Here is a 23,731-nt window from a genome sequence, read left to right as displayed (position 1 = left end):
CTTTCTCTCCCATTTGCTAATAGTTCATACTAACTGTGCTCAGTACAATCTCTAAATTGCGACTGACTTATGCTTATTCATTATATGTACAGCTCGATCCCATCACAACAACTATACGAAGAAACGGCCTCGGCCTCGTGGTGTAATAGTCAGCGCGTTTGCCTACCATTCAAGAGGTCTCGGGTTCGATTCCTGACATGGTTGTTGTGAAATATTCATTTAAAGGGATGTTTTCACACTAAAATGTTTTTTAGTAACTGGACTGGTACCTGAATTTTGAAACATTTTTACGCACTAAAAAACATTTTTCTATTAGATGTATGTACGTGTTTGCTGGTATTGTATTAGGTGGAGTTAGATTTTCTTATTTACTTTTATAAAATAAACATTTAAATAATATTTACTTATTTTATTATTATATTATTTCCGGGTATACAAAATTAATATCATTAAGATGTATATTATTTATTATTTTTTACACCACGACAGGTCCAGTTACAGCGACAAATTATAGCACAGTACACCTTGAAAAAGGAACACATTTAATATTTGTGTCCTCACCGGGAATTGAACCAGGAATCTTACGTGAGTGAGTCAAGCATCATTACGTAAAAGCTTCAAGTGAGACAATTATTGATGCAATTCCATTGTAACTAGGCAACAATTGATATTTTCATTTATTTTATATTGAAAAGACCAGTCTGAAGATGCTCGTATATAAGTAAGATAGAATGAAAGCGCTAATTGGTCAAATAAATCAGTGAAAGGGTACCGAGTATTTAAATTTATGACTAAATTAATAAGTTTTTGCCTAATAAACATAAGTATTTGCCTAATAAAATAAAAAAACGTATTTATAAAATGACAATAAAGTAAACATTTTTAATAATTATTTAGCTCAGTCCTAAATAAAAAATCAGTACCCTTGATTTTTTCGTGTAATATTTAAAAATCATAAAAATGGTAATTCGAAAGGTTAAAGGGGTAGTAATTAACTGACACTTTTGGAAAACAATTTCGGGTGAGTGGGGGAGCGATGGACCAGGTGGGGTAGCCATAGCCGGAGGGTTGGGGGCGGCAGTAGGGGACGGCTGGGGGCGAGTGACCGTACAAAGAGTTCGGCCATGCGAAAAATTCAGTGATATGCGATACTTCAGGATCACCTCGCCATTGGCACTAGCCGTAACTCCATACAATCGGGTTACTGCTAACTCTACACTGCCTTCATAGTATATTAGCCTAACCTTACCCTACCTGCGCTTTGCTAGGGGACAGCCCAAAAGCGTCCCGATTACCAAATTGTTCGCCTCAAGGTTTAAGCAAAGATATTTATGATCGATTACCGATAGGCTAAAAATGTTGTTGAACACTAGAATTTTGAATTTTATGAAGTTAATATATAAAACCCTTTTCGAAGTGGGTGAGATTAATCTGTTTGCATTATTTAACCTATTAAGCAACGCTATGCCTGAAAACGTTTTTGAAGCGTTCCCGTTAATTATTATTTTTATTTAAATTACTACGTTTTTAAAAGTTGATATTAGTTTTTAAGATGGTATAAATTAACTTAATGAACCGTATTAAATTTTAAAAATACATTTTTGTATTCATAAAATGAGATAAGGGGAACAATTAATCGAAAGAAAACAGGTTTTCATTTTGTAATTTGTCATAATTTATTTTTCAATATTAATCTGCTTTTAAAATATCTATTTTGGTAACTTTACAATAAAATAATCATTAATATATTTATATCCTATACGATATATCTTAAAATAGTGCTTATATTTAGCAATTAGGTTTTGAGACATTTATTTATTCCATGGTATTTTATTTTACTATTTACACATTTACACTGTACAATATTACGTATGTGTATTTACATATATACATCTTAATTCTTTTCGTTTTTATAAATTTAGTTTGATTATACATTAAAAAAAAGAATTAATTATCACAAAAGAGTACAAAGATACCTGAATATTACAATCTTATGTTGAAACGTATAAAACACAAAAAGTTATAAGTAAATTGTATACATAGGTACTATCGGAAGATAAATTATATACAAGTTTCTTTTATAATTTGATACACAATTGTATAACAGCAAAAATGGAGAGCATTGACAGGTATTATGCCCTGTCATATATTGGAATAAGTGATTTCTTTGTTTATTTCACCATTTTTACAACGCACAGAGGTAATTGTTCCAGGTCCTGCCTAGCTAGAATTTTCCTGTGTTAAGAGAAGGCCCTTTTTGGTAACATATGTTTTTTTTATTAAATGATGCCAGAACAGTACTAATAATAATGAAAATTGAAACATAAATTTGAATTACGAAATATAAAAAAATAACCAAATATGATTAAAATTAAAATCGACAAAACGTTATGTAAATGAAAATATTCACGGGATATTAAAATGTCTATATTTATCCACCCGATCACCATCTTCTTATATGATTAACATAGGCTAAATGATAAATGTTTTTTAGCGATAACTTAAACCAGTCATTGACATGTCTGTAAATGCTTAGATTTCTGTTTTCAAAAATGTTTTCAATTTCTGTTGAGATATACCTAGTAGTAAATAGAATTCGAAAACTGCTTAGGTGGTAATAATTCAGTACTTGTTTCCTAACATTTGCACATTTTACAAATATCATTATGTGGTTTTATTTTGAAAATGGTGGAATGTAAAAGAATATCGTGCCTGTATTTTCGGTTAATGAAATAACGCAGGAATGAATTGATGACGTAAGATTAAAAATGAAAATATTTTAAAACCCCACGCAAATACGTTGGATTGACGGACGTATCGCGAATGAAGCCAATTTTATCGTGTCCCTTTGTCAGTGTAAAAAGCGTTCATTTAAAATGAGACCTCGTAATCGCTCACTGAATAGTGACTGATAAAAAGTTGGTGGTCCTTTTCACACTCTGGATAATATATGTTATGTGTTGGGAAATTTTTCCAACTTTGTCAGCCTTGCGTGACGCGAGTTAAGTGGGGATAGAACGGTGAGCTTTGATTGGTCGACACGACACACGGTGGCGTCATAAAACTCGACACGAATGCTAAAAACTTTATTTAATGTAGCCATTATACTCGATACTTAATTACGTGATTTATTATTCAGAGATGCCATTATGAAAGCCACCGGGTTCCATTTTTTAATACCTACGTCTGCAGTATTTATCGGGTTTCGTAAATATTTTAAGCCAATTAATTGTCAGTCGATGTGATTAATTCACATAAAAATGCCGAGGTAAGTTTGAGAGCAAAAAACAGTGCTCGAAGACATTATCAGTGACATTAAAATAAACAATATAATAGGTAAAAATTATATTATATGGACACGATCATCAAATAGTATGGGTATATTTCACCGACTGAGATTTTTTTGTGCTCAATTTATTTCCGATAACGAAGTAGCTTTATACTCGTATCGTGTTTGGTTTCACTGTGAATGCAACGTTTGTATTTGCTAAAATTTGCATAAAAATTTCAATAAATAATTTTTAATTCTCACAAACTATTTACGCTTATGAAATAAATCATGGAATTATCGGCTTTCCGTGAAAACAGCGGCAGCGGCAATGGTAAGCTTCATCTGGTTGGGCTGCGTATTTACCTACCTTAAATATTGACGTTAAATTTATGCTACAATATATTTCAACGTTAACGTAGAATTTTTACTAATCCGATAAATTATTAACATTATTACAGCCATTACTCAAACATTAAATTATATTTACACTTTTTAAGGTCATTTCATTACATAGTTCACGGAAACACTCCGCACTAATTACATAAACGCCAGGTAATTAATGTTTTTATAAACTTTTAGCGAAGTTAATATGGACGCCATACAGATTTATGTGCTGAAACGGTGGCGTTGGACAATTTGGTAGACGTCGGACTCGCTGATCCAACTCTCGTTCTTACTATCGGAGCTTTTAACTCATTTCTGCCCATTTTGGGTCTATCTTGTACTGTGGAGTCGGGGTGTTGAATTTCTCCTTCCAATTGTCTTCTCTTTAGTTCTCTTAACTCTAAACTCGCGGGTCTCGCGGGATGAAAGGCTGACTTGACCACTTCGATAGGTTCATCATCCGATTCCTCCGCATTGGAGTGAAGTTCGTCAGTTGAGTTTACTTCCGAGCAGTTTGTTTTGATGTTATCTTTTTTACTTTGTGGCGAGGGACTGACACTTCTCCCGCTGCTGGTCGGTGATAACCGTACGCTGAGGGCGTCTCCCGAAGATGCGTCACTCTGAAAACTTCTTCCGAGAGATGCGAAATCGTAAGGGTTAAGTCCATTCTTTAAGGCGAGATCAGGACGCAAGGCTTCGATTGTTAGGTCCGTTGGATGCGGAGCGAAAGGCAGAAGACCCGCTCCGGGAAGGAACGAACCAGGCGGGGGCAGGAGAGAAGGGTTGATTCCTCCAGCTAAGGAAAATAAATCTGGACCTCCTACTGTTGGCGGTCTTCCAACTGGAGCTCCCGGAGAACCTGTTGACAAAGAAATACTCATTTAGTGATGTGTAAAAAGTACCATGAACATGAATCGAAAATGAAATTAAAATGAAACGACGCAATATCACTATCATTTTTCAACCAGCTGTGTCATCCGTCAGAAGGTTTTTTATAATGCACGCTTTTATCGGCATTATACAACAAAGTAAATTGAACAAAATGCATCGACCGAATACAATAGGTCAAAAATTAATATAAAGCGCGGAAATGACACTGACAGAATGTACATATTGCAATAACCCTCGTGAATTTTAAAACAAAATCCCCGCAAATCATCCGAGTTACGTGTAAAAGGAAAAAGGATAACTGACCGTTTGTTTGAAGCCGGCGAGGGATAAACTGTTTCAAGGATTCTCCTGAAAGCTTAATTAAGCTAACAAACTTTCTATTATATGGGTATTATTATATCTACCGAGTGTTTTTTGATTTTAACGAGCTCGTTTTCATGATTATTATAATATTATTTGTTATATCCGTGTGTGTTTTGCTAAATATTATGTAATATAAACGAAAGGTTGTGGTGCAAAAAAATACAAATGGAATTGTACATCTAGTAGTTTAAACTTCTAAAAAGGAAAATAATATTTATTTTCTCAAGATAACATACATAAATTATCAAATTTTATAAGAATATCGGTTCGTATCTCTTAGAATATAAAGCGAATTTAAAATTATTAAGAAATTATGAGCTTTAGACTTTATGTAGGAAATATTTTTTTAGGTTTTAGGAAGTTGTCCGAATAATAAAAAATCAGTAATTATATTTAAGGCAAAATATTAGGTGAATATCCCTTTTTTATTCATTTTACGACTTCACACAGTAAATTCATTAGTTTTGAAGGAAGTATAAAAACGTTGGAGGAGAGTTTTATTGGAAACAGTAGCGGCGTCATATGCCAGCGGATCTACAGGGGGTTGTGGTCATTGCAAGGGTAGAGATGGAAAGCCGGTGGCTAAATCACCCCCTCTCTTTTATAGTGGACGACAGGTGTGGTGGGGATGAGCGGAGGGGGATCCGAATAAAAATGTGTTGTGAATTGATTGATTGCAACGAGAAAAACGTGTTGTTCGGTACCCTGGTATTATTTTTGGTTTGGTTGTTACGTAGATCAACTCTGATTTATAAGTATACGTATCGGGTTTTTAAAATGGCTTGGATTAAAAACCTTTAAAAAAGGCATTCCATGTACCTGAATAGATAACAATCAAACAAGCAAATAAACGAACCAGAGGATATAATACTTTTTCACTCTGTCTTTGCATACATATCTCGTTTCCTCTACATTCATACGTCTTCTCATGCACGCGGTCCGATTATTCCGACTTAAGACATGTCCATCTTCAAATATTTATTGGATTTGGTCATGTCATATCTTTCTCAGTTTTAGGGTTTTTAACATGGAGAGATTTTTATTGCTAGTAAAAATTTTATCACAAACCGCGATCAATACATTTCACGGATTTTTCAAAAAAAACTAATTTATTTCAAACACAAAAAAGTTTTCCGAAACGTTAGAAGAGTTAAATAAAATTTTGGATTGTAAAATTTGTCGAAAAATTCGAACTTTTGGAAACTGCATATCAATTAGTTTACTTAACTAGCGTATACGTATTTATCAAAACGGATGGCAGAAAATCTATTTAGAGTAGTTTACAAAGAAAGAAAGAAAAGATAAGTAGCAAAATAAACATACCTAATGCCCAACATTTTTTAAAATTATGCTAGTTTTGTTTTTTGTAGGCACCACATAATAATTTTAAAAGACTTAATCAATTTTCTTTTCCAACTCGGCAGCTTTAAACTTTTCATTTCAAGTTTCACGCGTTGTATGTTATTCCAATACATATTTGGCCAGAGGGCACAATGCGTCATTACTAAGAACGTCCTTAAAGCCCGCGATAGGGGAGGCTGAGGCACGTTAGTGTTTTGATAAGGTCCCCTTTGTGCCCCGCGACAATCTGTTAACCCGGCTCCAGTCCCGCTGATCGCGGTGCAATTATGCACCCCAACATCCCCGCTCGATTTATACGAGGGTTGACAATATTTACTTTAATTTTACAAGATGTCGTAGGTAAAAGAAAAATCGGAAACTTTTGGTAATTCAAATGAATTAAATTAAAAATATTTTTAACCAATTTTAAATGAGGATTGTAAAACACCTATTTCGCAGCAAAGAAAATATATCGATTTTCAGTAAACCTAACTATTCGTGGTTAAATCAAGGAAACCAATGAAGTATTTTTTAAAACATGATTATTAACTTGCTGAACAACATTTTTGAGTTTCTATATATTTTTTTTTAAACGTTAAAACAATACGAAAAAGGAACAATTTTAATCTGTTAACAGTCTGTTTAAATATAAACCTTCGCTTATGTGTGCGTGACCAAAAAATTTTAAGTAAAATATTCTAGTGTGCCTCTCAACACAATCGAAGTTTGTATGTTTACTTGGTACACCGACAGGCAATAACACATTAACATAAGCTTATTAAACATTCGAACTTTCTGTGCATTATTAAAAATACAATTTTTAAGCTATACTTAATGGCTATTTTACAATACAAAATCAAGTGTCAAATAATATGTTGTAAATAAAATGCCCCTCCTTCCCAGGTTTTTTTGTTTAATTTTTTTCTATAAATTGTAAAATGATTTTTTCCGAGCCCTGGCGGAGAGAGTAAGGTAAAGTAGGAAGGGCCAATATGTAATATGGGTCCTCACCCTCTCCTCAGTCTGCGTGGGAATTGGGGACTAGGAATTATTTATCGAACATGCTGCAGGGCTAACTCGTGTTGTAGTGACACTTTTCATCAATTTGACCAGATCCTGCGAACAGAACAATCCTTGTGAACGCCGGCTGTCAATTATTTATTAAATGAAAAGCTTTGCTCCACAAAGTTTGGTCAACTCGATAGATGTTCCTGTTTTTTTTTGGCTTTTATATCGCAACCGATTGGGTTTTTGTTAAACAGATAACACTGTGTAAATTTGCGAATTTTCTCTTGAACGACAAATATACCCGTGCTTTATCTTAAACGTTTTTTTTATTTTAATTTGTTTGTTTTAATAATTCGATAGTTAATTAGTCTAAATACGATCTTGAAATCTTATTAGATTTCTAATTAAGTATATTTAAATACATACACTTAAATTAGGACTTTGGCTTGATCTTAGTTTCTACAGAGCACATTAAACAGGTACTGTTAGGAAGTTCAATGTATCGTAGGAAATTTTCTTGCACAACGCTAGTTTAAACTATACAACTCGATTGAGCTTATTATGATCTGTTTGCGTAATTAATACCGACATATGAAAGCACTGCAATTTATGATATATATGGAAGTTTTAAGATAAAGAAATCAGATTTAAAAGACGATCGATGATTTATACCTCAATAATTTCAGGTCATGCTTAAAAATAACTAAAACACGTATTTTTAAGATGAACGCGTTATTTAAAAAACTCAGTGTTGCAGAGATATAAAATTACTAAATAAGTAAAGTGCATGGTATTATCCTGAAAAATCGGAGGCAGATGAATTTCTTATATTTATATCTATACTTAATTAACGACTGATGATTGGTTATAAGACAAAAGAACGATTTCACGTTAAGACTCTCGTTAAGAGGGATTGAAAAATATCCAGCGGATCGAACGAGTCAATTTCAAGTTTTCCAGAATATGGTATAGAGATGCAGTTGGTATCGTTTATGTTTTATTTCTCTCGATTGTGCTGTTTGTTTCCTTTGTGCGCCGCCAAGTAAATGCGGAGGCGAGGAGAGGAACAGTGCACAGTGCACAGATGCAACAGCTTCCCTTCCATTCACTTCTCACACCCCGGGGGGCGGGGGCGGTGGAGGGAGCGACTGACACCGTGTTGTTTCACTTACCCACTGCGGACGGCCTCGCTCAAGTATTCTAAAAAAGAATACGCAAACGGCTAAAAAGCACTAGATCGTGCATTACGAATTAATGCCATACCATTAGGGATTAATGCAGATCTTTTTTAGTGCACTTGCTTGTTTATCTGAATAAATTAAAAACAAAAAATCTTTAAAAATTTAATACAGGTGCATTCAAAATCACAATATTTATTGGCGCGTCAGATTTCCAAGAGTGTCAACACGATAACCACTTCAATATATGCAGTTTTCGTTTATAAATAAACACAAGTTTCTAAGTTACTGGATTTTTATTAATTAAAATACTGAATACAATGAGTGACGTTATCTATCAAAAATATTTGAAAGTGAAATCGAAATTTTGGTGAAAAAATCACAAAATTAAAAACAACAACAGGTCATCTTATACTATAAGAGGAATAATTTATTTTAATGAAATGAATAAAGTTTAAAAACGTACAATCAGGAATACGTACTTAATATTTTAAAAAATAGCTAAAAACCATTATTTTTTTTTATATGGCGCTCATTGAAAACCAAAATTCCGTAATTTTAAAAACATTTACTAAGTGAAAATAAATAAAGACATTATTGTAAGACGCCATTCTTTATTATTATACACAAGTATTTTATTTATTATATTTTTTTATCAATAGGTTTTGGGTATTGTAATATTATAGTGGTGTAACTTTATGATTAGAAAAATATGATTTTATACTAAAAGACATCGACGTATTTATTTTCTTCAGTACCGCTTAGAACGAACCCCACGTTTCTAATAATTTCCACTAGATGGTATTATTCATTTTTATATGGTACTAAAAATTAAAAATAATTAACTATAATAGTGAAGTAACAAGTCACAGCAAATTAAGTTCTTTCGAAGAAAGGTAATCGATGGTTTTAATTTTAAAACTAGTATTTTTAAAATTTAATACTGCATAGATTCCCGAAAGTTAAAATATGTATCGAAATATTTTGATTCGAGAAAATATAAACATTAAATAGTACAATAAAAAAAATCGAAAGTTACTGATTCTAAATGATTTGAAAGAATGTTTTTTACTACCTGTGTTTGATATTCGTTTCATGCATTTACCATTTTTCATCTGCCATACTTGCTTTCTGTAGACGAAAAAAGTCTCGCTAATGTGCAGTGCCTTTCAAACACACTCTGACCAGGCAGAACGCCAAAGGGTATCGCGTGGTATAAAGACAGAAGCTCTGGAAAGCTCTCGGTAGAGCTTTCTGTATGGCGTCTCTATGGCAGCAACCACCCCGTGTCAGAGAACTAATAAAAGGTGTCTTGTTCAAATTACTTTATTTTAATTAACGCGGTCACTCTTCGCATTTTACCGAAATGTAAAAACGAGTATAACATAAAAAATATTTATATTGTTTTAGGTTTCGGTTCATTTTTATGATCAAAATAAACTTTTCATCAAAACGCGGAAAAATAAGTAACGTTAGTTAATTTAACTAATTATTATTAGGTTTTTTTTTCAGCAAAATAATTTATTTTCCCCAACTTACATTATTTATACAAAATTGGAGACGTTTATAAGGCTTCAAATAAATTATTAATCAAAATTAAAGTTTAAATGAAATTTTCCGTTTGTTTTTTATTTATTACAAAATTTAAATTTATGACACAATTTTTCATGTAAATTTAAAGTTAGGTTTGATGGATGTTTTAGGCAAGTAAAACGTATTTATAGTGGACATTGATTGTCCACTATCTCGTTGTAAGGGCAAATTCACGTACTGATTATTGTAACTCAAAGAAAATCTTTCGCATGTCTTTGCACATTATTTAGTAAAGTTGCAATGTTTACATTAGGATAAAAGAAGAGGTCTAACGTTAAAAAAGAGTTCATTAGTTAACAACTTAAGATTCGTAGACATAAAATAATCGGTAAGTGGTTATACACAAACCAAATCCATGAGTGTATAATACGTGTGATGTCTGGAATATTACAGAAATATAAAGGAAGCAGCCTGTATTGAACTCAGTTTCTAATATAGTCGAGTAGAGTTCACGCGAGGGAAGTAGATGGTTCACGTTTCAATACCTGCGCTGGCTATTCAGAAATAAAAAGTTAAAACCCATCCGACCCCTGCTCCCGAACAGTGGGCCTAGCCTCCTCCCTGCTCGGCGGACGGTGGAGGGAGTCACTACCGACCACCGACTACCGACCACCGACTACCGACCACCGACTACCGACCACCGAGCACGTTGTGAGAGGAAAGGTGAATTTCTACTCTAGCACACTCCTCTCCTTATAAGATAATTTTCTTGCAAAAGATAGGCTGATAAAATAAATATTTAATTGTTATGTTATTTTTCTGTCATTATTATTAGGTAATACGTTTATTTTCCTACAACTCGTTTATTCCAATTTTAAAAAATACTATAGGAGGTATTAAAAAAGTGCATGAGTCACCAGAAATTCATAAAAACTGTACTTAAACTTAAAAAGTGACAAATGATTCTGTTGATTTGATTATTTTTTTCACAAACGTCTATCTTTTTCCTCCAAGCGTAAATAAACATAGTTCGTTGAATTTTAACGGTAAGGAGAGGAATTATAAATCAAATAAAAAATTTAAAAATTGCACGCCGCAGATCCACACCGCGCCGCGCCGGTGTCGTAGAAAAATTCTCGATGAAGTTACTATATGATCTTAAACCTTGAGGCAATGTTTGTATGTGTGTCCTTTATAGATTAAATAACTATTGAACCGATTAACGTGCAGTTTTTTCCAAAATTATGAGATTTGCCCTTTGCATTTTTATAGATCTCAAAATCTTCAATCTAATCGGTAGAAAAAAAGTAAAGAGCGAAAATGTTTTATTCTTCGACCAACAGGGCTGCATTCAGGTAGTTGTTTTTTTGTACTTAAAAAAGTTTTTATTTTAGTACTTACAATCAACATTCATTTTTTGTTTATCCCAATAGGATTCATTCCTTTAATTCCTTTAAATTTCTACAGATTTACTTCTTTTTACAGATAATGACAAAAATCTCTGTTGTTGTTTGTTAGTTATAATTCAACGCAACATCAGCTCGCTTTCATGAATTGATCATATAAAATACAAAGTAATAGTGAAGAATAAGCTACTAAAATCATCTACGCATAGAAAAAGAACTTGCTTAGCAAATACGAGTAGAAACCAAAAATTCTAACTAAAATATTTATTTCCAACACGAAGCGGGCATCGATACCAACAATACCATAAAAACCTTTTAAAATCTGACGTGTATGATAGTCAAAGCTTGAGGGGGGTATCGATTCATTACCAGTACATAAGCTTAAACCTATACAGTGGGTATGTGGAAGGTGCTTACACAATGTATATGTAGATAGCCGATAGCCGATAGTCATAACTCACAACTCTTACAGTACTTGGGGCAAGTGAGTATAAGTGTAAAGTGGAACACTTCCATTTTAGCTCGGGGTGGACACGGATTTTTCATTTTGCTTCCCCTCGGGGACCATCCCCGGCGCGGCCGTCACACAAAGTACCCCAGAAAGAATTGTCGATGTTACCAATATCGATCGTCCGCCGGCTCCATTTATACACGGTGCAGCGACACGCTACAATTTACAACGCTTAACTTGAAATCTACTTCAATCTGTGAAAGATCGGGCGGTAATTGCGAAAATCCCACATGAGATCATATCGCTTGAGCTTTTTAACGAGGAAAATCGCAAAAATCAATAAGATTTAATCAATGAGCAAGTACGGTAAATTATTTTTCAGAGCTGACATTAAAGTCTACTCGAAGTTGGTATTAAAATCTACTCGAAGCTGTCATAAAAGTCTACTGGATGCTGATATTTAAGTCGAAACGCTTCGCAGAATTATCTAATACAGCATTTTTTTTGTTGTAAAAATTAATAAACAAAAATGAAATTTAATACCTTTTTTGCCCACCTCGTCATATAGTAGTTAGCACGTTTGTCTATCATGCAAGAAATCTAGGTTTCATAAATAAGGGGCTGATTATGTACATGAATAAAGGTAGTCAAATTAATAATGTCATTAATCAATGGTGATAAACGAGAAAAATATCAATGGTGGATTTCATTGTGAATTGAAATCTACGAATATACTATACGTACATCTCAAAGGCGGTTTCTAAATATGTGCAAAAGGGCGCCTCATTGCCAAGTAAAAACATAGTTTATAATAAAAAATATAAAGAAACAGGGATTTACTAGCATTTCATTTCAACTCACACATGCGCTTATCGTTACTGTGTATGGTTCGTTTCCCACGAGCTTTAACGCTAAATTTGTGTGAAAAATACTTGATATGGTGAAACCGCGTTTTGAACGAAATAAACCATGCTTTACAGCGGTAAATCATGTGTTAGAAGGAGAAGATAAAATACACAAACTGTGCAGTGCCAGAACATGCGCAAGTATAATGTTTTTAACCTAACTTTGAACATGACAGAACATTTGTAAGAATATAGAGGGTCTTACTTATTAGATTATCTTATACCAAGGAATAACTATACCCTGCGTAACTATTTATACCCGGTAAAAGAAAAATATTACTTATAAAAATATTTAAACATAGTAAAACTATACTAAGCTTATTCCATTGTTTATTTTTTTACCATGCCACATTTCTGTTTACATTTATGAACAAGCTGCGTGTGCATGTGCAGCTCTAAATATTAATACGTTATTTGTATTAGTATTAGTAACAAAACAAAACGAAATAAACAAAAGTCAAGCGTACTTACGGAATTCTAGACAGTCAAAAACGAAAATAATATTTATTTATTTATGTTTTATTTTATTATTGTGGTGTTTAAGACTTGTAATTTCTTCTACAAGAACAAACGGTAAATAAACTTTTACTTATTTTCTAGGCGTCATGGACTTGAAAGAGAATATTCAATGTAAATAATTGAAAAAAGACGATTCATAGATATAACAGCACACACAAATTAACTTTAGTCATAAAAAATCATTACATGCCGAAATGAAACAAAATTAAATATGCTATTGATAAATGTTAAGATGCAAATATTTTTATTTATTAAATTTAAATATGTAATATAATAAATCTTTTATGTCTACTGCAAAATATAACAAGGGTCTTTTTAAAACAAATGTTAAATAAAATTTATCTAAATGTAATGTAAATTTGATGATCATTTTTACACTTAAAAACGATATTTCACATTAAAATCTCTAAAAAGACAGCATGTTTTCTAAATTGTTTAAATTCGAGATAAATGCAATCCATTTTACAACTGAAAATGTGACAGATGACAGATCGTAGGCTGATTCCAGTGTTATATCACGTTGGACGCATGTATAAACGTGAAATATGTATCTATGGTCGCTATCCCAGCTCTATACCCGGTAAAACTTTATGCGAGGTTTATAAGTGAGAATTTTTACTATCCCATCCTTATTGTATCACTATGTCTAGGCGTAATGGTATACCTTGTTTATACATTAGGTCGTCGATGATTTAGTTACAAAGAACAATATGATGTCAGTGTGTATGTTTCTAAACAATAGCATTTCATGTCATTGCACATGTTTGCTCGTCTACAACAGCATGCTAGACTTATTATTTATTATATTAAATATTGTTGTATATAGTACAAGTTACGAAATGTCAATAAATGCACTGTAAGCATTTTTGGACCACACTGTCTTCATGTAACAAATGCATAACGCTGATTTTATGGTACACAATTTTGAGGGTATTAAAGAATAAGGATCTTACCTTTCATGAGGGACGGGTGCATGACGCCGGGCGGGCGCAAGTGCACGGGCGGCTGGCGGAAGTACTCGGGTAGATAGGCGGCGGCGGGCAGGCCCATGTAGGCGGCGTCCAACCAGCCCGGCAGCAGGAAGGGGCTGAAGGCGCCCGGGTGCCCGTACCCCAAGTCTGGGAACCACACTAAGATAAGTTAGTAGCTGAAATAAACATGCGTTACTACCTCAATCTTATAACAATGGTAAAAGGGAATAAATAGAGAGGACAAGAGGAGAGCTTTAAGGAGAGAAAGGAAAGGTTTTTCAGGCGTAATTTAAACATATATACCGTAGAAACATATTTAATAGTGGACGGGAGATGGTTCCACAGTCGAGCCGCGAGGTCACTTTAAATATGAGTAATAGAAGAAAGACGAATTGTGGATGGGAATTAAGAGGGTGCTTTGAGGATACGAACGAAGGGGTTAACCATGAACTGATATTGATTTACAACAAAAAGTTCATATGTTGACCGATTCCCCATTCAGGGCGCTGTACACATCAGTCGTTACCTCAGAGTAATAATGTGCGCATTAACACATCTGGGTCTCTTTTAGTTGACCCTTCGAGCTATGTTTTTTTAAGGATAAATTTTGAGAAAAACAGCCATGTTATTCAATAATTACCGTATCTGTTTGATTTCCATTGAGAACACAACAATACATTCAGTCCATTGTAATCTTTAATAAACCCATACCTATAATATATTCGTTAGAGAAATTTAAAAAATAAAATGATCTAGTGTGCCTACTAACACAAACGAAATTTGTATGTTTACTTAGTTCACCGACAGGCACACACATGCTTATTAAACATTCGAAGGATAAAATAAAAATACATTAAGAATAATAGCAAAGTCGGTAAATCGGCCATATTTCCCAAAATTATATAAAATTACATGTTTTTTAACTAGCCGATGCGATGGTTCTTTAGAATATTTCTTAAAACACTATTCCAGTGAGATGAGTAAACTTTATGAAAAAATATAACACTGTCATAATAATTTACTTAAAATATTACTCATTTTTATGCGAAATACAAGTTAGTATTTTTTTTTTAAAGGAATAATCCGCTAAGTCTCTATTTAGAGGCATGCCAGCAGGTGGGATAGAGGAGGTATAGAAGGAATTAATGAAAAATACACCATAACACCCGAACCAATTGAGAAAAAATCTTTCTTGGAATTTTTTACTTGCAACTGGCGGGAATCAAACCCGCGACGCCAGTTTCACAGTTGGCCACCTAACCGACTGCGCCACGGCTACTGTCCAATGGATCTTCATGAAAAAGAAATCTGATATTTATTAAGACGGTTCAATACGTATTAGATTGATTGCGCAGTTTCGGTTCTTCACTAAGTTAGGATCCAAGTTACACGCGCTTCTCATGGCGAGAAGTAAACATTCATGGCGCACCCGACAATCTGCCACTGCACCGAGGACGGTGGGGGGGATGTCGGGGGCGCGGGTGTAAACCAGAAATGCACCAATAAAAGTTCCTCGCGTTAAAAAGCGCTCAAAGAAGATTTTATAAACAACGTTTTACTGCGGACTTCCAGTGTTATTAAAGTCAACAGAAACATACTCTGTCGGCGTCTTTACGCGCTTGGCTTCATTTATCAATTCTAACTCCGAAATTGAGATCTCCGACTTAATTATATACATTGACGAGACGAGCTACTGTGTTCTTAGCGACCATACGGCGGTGTTTATGTCAAATTTCAGCGGTTAAAAGTCAGAAATACACTCTCTTACGACGTTGCGCGAATTCACTATGATTATTTACACTAATTTTATAATGCCGAGATCGTTTTATTAATTATTATGAATATGAAATCTGGTTGTCGGCGATGCCGATGTATGGATTCTGTAAACATAACGCCTTTGTCGGCGGTTATCAAAGTAAAGGCAATGTGCTATCTTACGTATCTCAATAAGATATTATGACGAGGTAACTATCCAGGTTTTAGTACCTATTTTTCTGATGTTTATTATGTTTACTAAGCTTTATCGAGTACAACAATACAAAGAGGAAAATTGAATGATCTTTAGTATACTTTTTAGAATCGTTTACAGTAGTATCTATATTTACTAGTACGTAGGTATATACATAATCTTAATACCCATACACAATTCCTCTTTCTTCTCTAACTCATATAGTGTCCATGCGGCTCGACTGTGGAATCATCTCCAATCCACCATCAAAGATGTTACTACATTATCTCTGTTTAAATCACGTCTGAAGAAACATCTCCTTTCTCTTCCTTAATCTCTCCTCCTTTCCTTTTTCCTCTTTCCTCTTTCCTCTTTTTTCCTTTTTCCCATTGAGTAATAGTTTCGATTTAAGGTAATTTATAAACAAATACGTTTATTTCTATTTTTATATATCTTTAAATTTTTAATCTTTTTTTTCTATTGAATATGTTCTGTAACTTGAATTATAAAAATAAAACTTTTATTTTATTGGTTGGTTGGAAGAAATTGCCATTTGGCAATAAGCCCGCCAATGTACAAATAATCATTGTGTACAAAAAGTTAAATAAATAAAAAAATAAATAAATATACATAAAATGAGTAGTTTGCTTTGCTATCTAATTTTGACAAGAACTTACTGTATTTCGAATACTGTCGTTATTTTGTCAGTGGATTTGTTAGTAGTTGATGACGCATACATTAGTTCTTCCACATCATTTCATTTAAATTACTTAATTAATAAATTGAAATTTTTATCATTTAAAAAATTTATACAGCACACGGCAATCATGTTGGGTAAATCAGGTAATAAGACAAATTTGTTTTATAATTTGGCGATACTACAATATTAATAATAACACTACGACCAATGCTAAACAAGTTTCTATCAGATATAAATTTGTTGCAACAGAGATGGAAAACATTTTTGAGAATACATATGGAAGTCTATGCATTTACAGGGCTTATGACCTGTCATTAGATGGTTTAAAAAGCCACTTTGCACACTGTGTAACGTTCACCATTCTGCTTATGTTTAAATATCCACATTTCATCAATTTTAGTCGGAATGGTGAATATTACACAGTGTGCAAATTAGCCACTTAAATTAGCCAATGACAGGTCATAAGCCCTGTAAATGTCTAGATTTTCATATTCCCTTCTCAAAAATATTTTCCCTCTCCGTGGCGACAAATTTAGATCTATACAACTCCCAAGGGAGGAAATCCAGCCTGTCTATTAACATTTGGACATACTCAAAACACTGCTGAAGTTTCTTTTATTTTATATCCCAGCACTTTTTTATTTTGTTTTTTGGATTAATTTTCAGTACAGCTCCATTTCCCGAGTGAATGGTGGTTTAATGCTAGCACACGCTACATTTTTACAGTTTTAGTAGAACCTGATTTCGATTCTATATTCCACGGGTACCGGGGCGGCAGATGTAAGCAATGGTTTCCCCTCTCGGTCGGTAGTCGGTACCGCAACTTTCAGCGGGGGAACTCGGGAACTTGTGGATATCACCGAACAAATAATCGGCTACTGGCTTTTGAGAAATGCATAAAGAATTTAATCAAGAGAAACGAAGGGGCAATGGAATGATTGCTAGTAATAATGTTGAAGAAGGCGACTACTAAAACTATGTAAATGGAACAAATGATGAACCATTTAGGTTGTTAATGAGATGAAGTGATAAGGCTGCGGGTAATAAATAATCATACATAATACGAGTGATTTAGAAATGTCTCATACGCTGTTGAATTATATGGGCGTCTTTATTTTTAATTCGATAGCACAACGTAATATCAAAATACGAAGCTGTATGTAAAATAAATATAAAAATAGAGCTCTTTTATCTTATAAATGTAATTTTTTTCTGTATATTTTGCAAACAATTTCTGCTGATTGAATCTATAACAGTTGTGAGTGATAGGTGCGATTTTTCTTCTTCCTGTTTTAATTCTCAATTTTTCCACAATACGGTACGGCATTGCACAATAGTTATCTTCATCATAATAATAATAATAATTAAAAATATTTATTAACTTTAATATATACAATGTGTTAAATACAAAAAGAAATAAATATTTATTCTTAAATAAAAATGGTTATTACAGTCTGACTAAGAACAAATAAAAAATACAGCAATGAAAAAAGTTTAAAAAAATTGTTTTTCAGAGACAAAATCATCAGCCTAAGAAATCAGATGCTAGTCTATAAATTTGCATTATATTTTAGAGAAAAAAACGCAATTTTCAATGAATACTTCACGCCGACTTTGTCGGAAAGCGAATTCAGAAGTGGAAAAGATGTAAAGTTCTAGCGGTCATCTATAAAATGATCAATACAGCGGTATTAAAAAAAAAATATTCAGAAAATATATTCCGAGGAAGTACAATTTTGACATATCCCATTATGTAAATGAAACAATTCTTTATTATAATAATTGATGTATGGATACGTCGAAAAGAATCAAATCGCGGATCAAAATATTAACGAAAAATTGATTTCCAAATACTTTTAAAATTTACTTTTGAGTAAAAGTGCTTTAAACCAGTAACATATTTTAATACATTGTTCATCTAACATGGACATGATCATGGTACGACGGATGTGTGGCAGAAGGCAAGTGGTAGAACAGAGAAATACAGCAGCGCCTTGAGGAGACGAGCAGACGCGGCTATTTTAGGTTTACTGCCCGACATTTCAAATAAACACACACAAGCTGACCGCATCGGAGGCACAAAGAGTCCGCAACTCCGACCGAAACGCGATACAAAGATACCAAGATACATCTAAATCCAACCCACTACATTTTTCAACGATAAGTAACCTAAATAGTGCCAATAGTCATCGAGCAAATACTGAAATGTGAATTACGACGATGCGGTACAAATCTGATAGCCCAAATGTGCGCGTCCTTGGTGGGTACTTGTCATTTTATTCGTCTATGTGTTCATATTTACAGAACGTTTGTGAACGTTCTAAAATTGCATACTACCGCATCTATAAATAATTTGTGGCATATATGACAAAATTTAACGATTTTAATTGTGTCACCTGCGTTTTTAGATATACGAGTAGGTATTTTGAATTATTCCATCTGATAATTGGTTGCCGAAAAGTCTTTAAAAAAAACGAAAACTAAGCTAAGCATGAAGTTTAAACTGCCCAGTATTTATTTTGGAAGCTAAATAAAAAATCAAAACAAAAACATTTCATTTCATTAAATGTCACTGTTCTTCTAAAGGTGTGATACTTATGTACTTAGGTAAGTACCTACATTAAAAAATCATAACGTGACCGTGAGAACAAAAAGATTAAATCAAAACATATAAATCACGATTACGAATTATTTAAATATATATTTTTTAATAATTTTTAAAAAGTCCAAAAATATGTTGAATTTTTACAAATTCGATACAACGATTGAATTTCACCCCTTAGGCGCGTTATCAAGATTGCCATATAATTACAACGGAGATAGAGAACATTTTACAGAATGGAATATGGATGTCAAGGAATTTACAGGACTAATGACCTCTCATTGCTTGGTTTCAGTGGCCACTCAAGAAATATGGAAGTTCAAACATAGGCAGAATGGTAAACATTACACAGTGGGTAAAGAGGCCACTTAAACCAGACAATAGACCTCCATATTTTCCCCTCTAAAATGTTCTGCATCTCTGTTGTAACACGTTTAATTCCAATATATTTTTTCACTTGGTAAATATTTGATTTTCCTAGTTGCATAGTTTTCTGGTCATATTGTATTTGTTTCGTTTTTTAAATACGCATTAAAAGAATATCTAATATTGAATGTAATGAATCTTCCTCATCTTTATATACTCCCATTTTTTATCCACGCTTACAATGAATGTCTTGTTGCAATAAATCTTTTCGCCAACGTAAATATCTTGAGTCCGGGATATGAATATTATACATTTTATTCTGGCCCAATCTAAGTGCATCTGTTGGATATCAGAAGAAACATCAAATAAATACTTAAACGTCATGTAACTATCGGGAGAGATTAATGTGTCTAGTTAATGGCTGTTGAATTATGTTCTTTATTCATTGAATTAAATTAAAATTCGTTCATATTTTTAAGTGTCCATTAGAGTTTACAAACGTATACAAGAAAATAAAAGAAGTAGGTTCTAGTTATAGAATCTGTATCAAAAACATATTTAAAGAATGACTTAGTAAAGTATTCGAAGCACGTCTGGGAGGATGAAGAATACAGTTGTGTGTGAAATAGAACTAGAATCCAGGACGAGTGTTTTTGACGAACGGTGACGATAAGAGTTCGATGATGATGATGATGATTCGAAGAACGAAAAATTCGTGCGCTAACTGTGGCCTGTTTAATGTCATAAAATTTGGTTAAAATGTTGTGTAAATTTATTGAAAATAAGAGGAAATATGGAAATTTAGTTATTTACAAGGGTTATGCCTTGACATTGGCTGGTTTATTTGATCACCTTACACACTGTGTAATATTTACTAATCTGCCTATGTTTACACTTCTTGTGCAGTAAAAGAGCTGAAACCTATATTGACGAGGGTGAGATTAATCTGTCCGTTTTACCCAGTAGGTAACCAGCTTCTTATTACAGTTGATTTTATCAATAATATTTAGTGTGGGTATGTCCAATATTTGTAGACTAGGCTGGATTACAATCCCCAAGGAATTACTAATTTTGAAATTTATCGCAAAAGAGAGGAAAAACATTTTTGAGAAGGGAACATGGAAGGGGAAGTCATTTATATACTGTAAATATTGCTGATAAATTGTATGATTGACAAAATAAAAAACAACATATTAAATTTTTATGGATAGAAAATATGGCGATATAGGATATTCCACAAAATAACAATACATCTATACAAATATGCGAAATTTCGTACATAACTATTGATTTTACTTTATATCATCTTGATCTGTACCGTTTGTAATCAAGGCCCTTAGGTGGCATTCTGATCGCCTTTGCGAGTGTAAATTACGATTTTTTAGACGTAGGCGTTCAAAGCGTTCTCTACTCTCGCAAAAGCGTTGGTATGGGGTTAGACACGTTAGGTTTTAATGCACGCGGTCTTGGGTTCGATTCGCGATTATATTCTCATAAGCATTCCTTATTTTTCAATACGGTTGTTAGTACACTATTTTTTCAAATCAGTGCACCTCGTTAACTTTCTGCAACAGTTAAATTAAATTTCTATGGCAATACCTATAGATTGCTTAGACCGCAAATGTGAGTTTTTACAAATAACAAATAACAAAATCCGTGATATTGTTGATAATTAACGAGTTAAAAAATCATAAAAAGGGGACATAGCGTTGTATTTGTACGTTGATTTATGTATTATCTCTAGTGTGGGGAATATTTATCCACAAAGTACTATGTACGTAATATGTTGGTATGAGATAATGGAGAGCAAGCTGAAACTCCGTCGCCAAGGTAAATCCCAATTAATAAGTATTGTCCCAAGCTTTGGCTAAGTAATATGTAATCCACGTTTCATAAATATTCCCCTCGTCAGCGTCAGAGGAACACGGTAAACAGAGATAAATTCGGATTAAGTCGAGCGATGTGGAAACGAAAATGTGGATAAAGCGGTTTAAAAGCTTCGGTGTATTTTTAAGTCAAAGTCTGTTGAGAATTCTTTGGCAGTCGGTGAACTTTTAATATTCCAAAGCATCGACTCGATTGCATTTCGGGATTATTTTATTCCGGAAAAAAAAAATCATAATCCGAGTGGGTGAATTTCTCAAGCCTCTAGCTAGCCGAACATTGTGTTGACATTGTGGTAGCACGTCTTCCAAATCAAACAAAGAATTTCCCTCGCATTATCGTTGTGATTACGTTCGCGTTTCTTTATAACACCCAATGTTTGCGTCCATAAGATTCTTAAGATTACATCGTTGGGTAAATAGTACCACCAAAATGTTCGGATTTTTTTGCGGTGTCGAGATAAGGAAAGATATAATGAGTGAACAAATATGTGTTCTAGAAAATGGGCATTTGACAGAAAGAAATATTTAAACTGAAGTGATGCACGAGTACACGCGTACGAACGTTTGATAAGCGGAGTACTCGCATAAGCCACTAGACAAATAGTACAAAAATATTTTAAATTGTACTTCATTTATACTCCGTCCGCATTTACGTGTTTGGATATTTTTGATAAATTTATCAAGTTATCGCGATGGAAAACATCCGTATGGCACAAAACAGCAAATAATAAAAAATAAAATATAAATAAGTATTTTTTCGCAATTGACGTAGTTTTGTAAAAGTATTCTGTGGATAAAGTAAGTATTTACTAAAGGTTACGCTAATGTTTGACGAGAAAGCGATTATGAGATTATAAATCGATTTATTGGTAAATCAACTTGCAGCATATAAACGGTTTTCCCCCGTCAGTATTTGGAGTGGGTAGGTTACTAGATCTACTGGAAAAAAAGATGATTGTATAAATAATGAAAATTGGAAACATACTTTGCTTAGTCCTCGGCTCCCGAGGTCCATCCACGGTGACCTTGATGGCCTTGCCGTAGGTGGCCACCTGGTGCGGGAAGGTGCCGATGGTGATGGTGAGGGAGAAGGACTTGCCCCTGCCACTCCTGCCGACGAAGCGGAGATCGTTGAACTTAGCAACCTGGTTCTTCATGACGGCGGTGCAGTTGCGCAGCTCGGCCATGCAGTTCTCGTCGTTGCCGGCGCGCACCGTGACCACCGTGCCGTCCGTGACGTCATCCAGCGCCACGACCTTGAAGGCCAGCGGCAGCGACTTGTTGGAGCGCCAGTGCGTGGGCAGCGCGGAGCACAGCACGGCGGGAGAGCCGGTCTGCACCAAGTCCCCGTGCGCCGCCTGGTAGTACTGCTGCACGCGCTGCGCCAGCTCGCCCATCTCGCTGCCCGGCAGGTGCATGGATCGACGACCGATATCAACAGCTGAACACTCGACAATGTCACGGTCAAATAGTTCTCATCCTGCACTTACTGAACTCCGAAGAAAGTTCCGAAACACTAATCGCCGCTACGACAAAAGTTCTCTCCGAGTTGTAAACAAAGTTCGCGCGAGTTGCAGAAAGCTTTCCAAGCATGCGCGGCCCTCGGTAACTAGAAAGCGAAGTGAGATGTTCGTCGCGAGTAACTTTACGCGAGAAAGCGCGAACGTCTTGTAGCGAGCATGCGCCCTCCTCGAAGCCCCAATTTCAACTGATGACTGTGACAGAACTTTTTCCGATGGTCAATATTTTGCGTGTACGGAGTGAACCCCACCCCGCGGCTTCTCCCTCTGCGGTGAAGGCATCTCGTAAAAACCGGCGCGCCAGACGGAGACGCAGAGTCCGCCGATATTCCCGACGCTCGAGTGCGAGAGGGACAGCGTGGGCCCCGAGTGCGGCTTTTAAAAAATCCACCGCGGTCGGGATGGTAGAGTGGGACGAGGGATTTTTTTAAAACTTCGGCTGGTATATCGGTGTGAGGTGATTGTTCCACGCTAGACAGAGAGGGCTA

General features: G+C 34.4%; 1 protein-coding gene across 2 annotated transcripts; it reads right to left on the bottom strand.

Annotated features, from left to right (window-relative positions):
- Positions 1 to 1,657: 1,657 nt before the first annotated feature.
- run (segmentation protein runt) lies at positions 1,658 to 23,433 on the bottom strand. 2 transcript variants are annotated; one of them, XM_088242667.1, is made up of 3 exons: positions 22,709 to 23,433; positions 14,204 to 14,380; positions 1,658 to 4,514 (listed from the first exon to the last, which is right to left on the bottom strand). In XM_088242667.1, exons 1-3 carry the CDS (start codon positions 23,139 to 23,141, stop codon positions 3,856 to 3,858), a joined length of 1,269 nt encoding a protein of 422 aa, XP_088098793.1. In that variant the 5' UTR covers positions 23,142 to 23,433; the 3' UTR covers positions 1,658 to 3,855. The 2 variants fall into 2 exon arrangements, with proteins under 2 accessions (XP_088098793.1, XP_088098794.1); XM_088242668.1 differs by having other exon boundaries at positions 1,982 to 4,514; positions 14,204 to 14,368; positions 22,709 to 23,410.
- Positions 23,434 to 23,731: the final 298 nt, after the last annotated feature.

Source organism: Micrasema longulum, unplaced genomic scaffold (genome assembly GCF_059751315.1).
Source record: "Micrasema longulum isolate JH-2025_06_02 unplaced genomic scaffold, ASM5975131v1 h1tg000154l, whole genome shotgun sequence".
Lineage (NCBI taxonomy): Eukaryota > Metazoa > Arthropoda > Insecta > Trichoptera > Brachycentridae > Micrasema > Micrasema longulum.
The sequence above is the reverse complement of the archived record's forward strand: the minus strand, read 5'-3'. Positions and strand labels throughout refer to the sequence as shown.

Coding starts and splice junctions, on each gene's coding strand:
- run (XM_088242667.1), bottom strand. CDS start 23,141: ATGCACCTGCCGGGCAGCGAGATGGGCGAGCTGGCGCAGCGCGTGCAG. Junction 14,381..22,708: donor GGAGCCGAGGACTAAGCAAA/GTATGTTTCCAA, acceptor AACTTATCTTAG/TGTGGTTCCCAGACTTGGGG. Junction 4,515..14,203: donor GCACCCGTCCCTCATGAAAG/GTAAGATCCTTA, acceptor CTTTGTCAACAG/GTTCTCCGGGAGCTCCAGTT.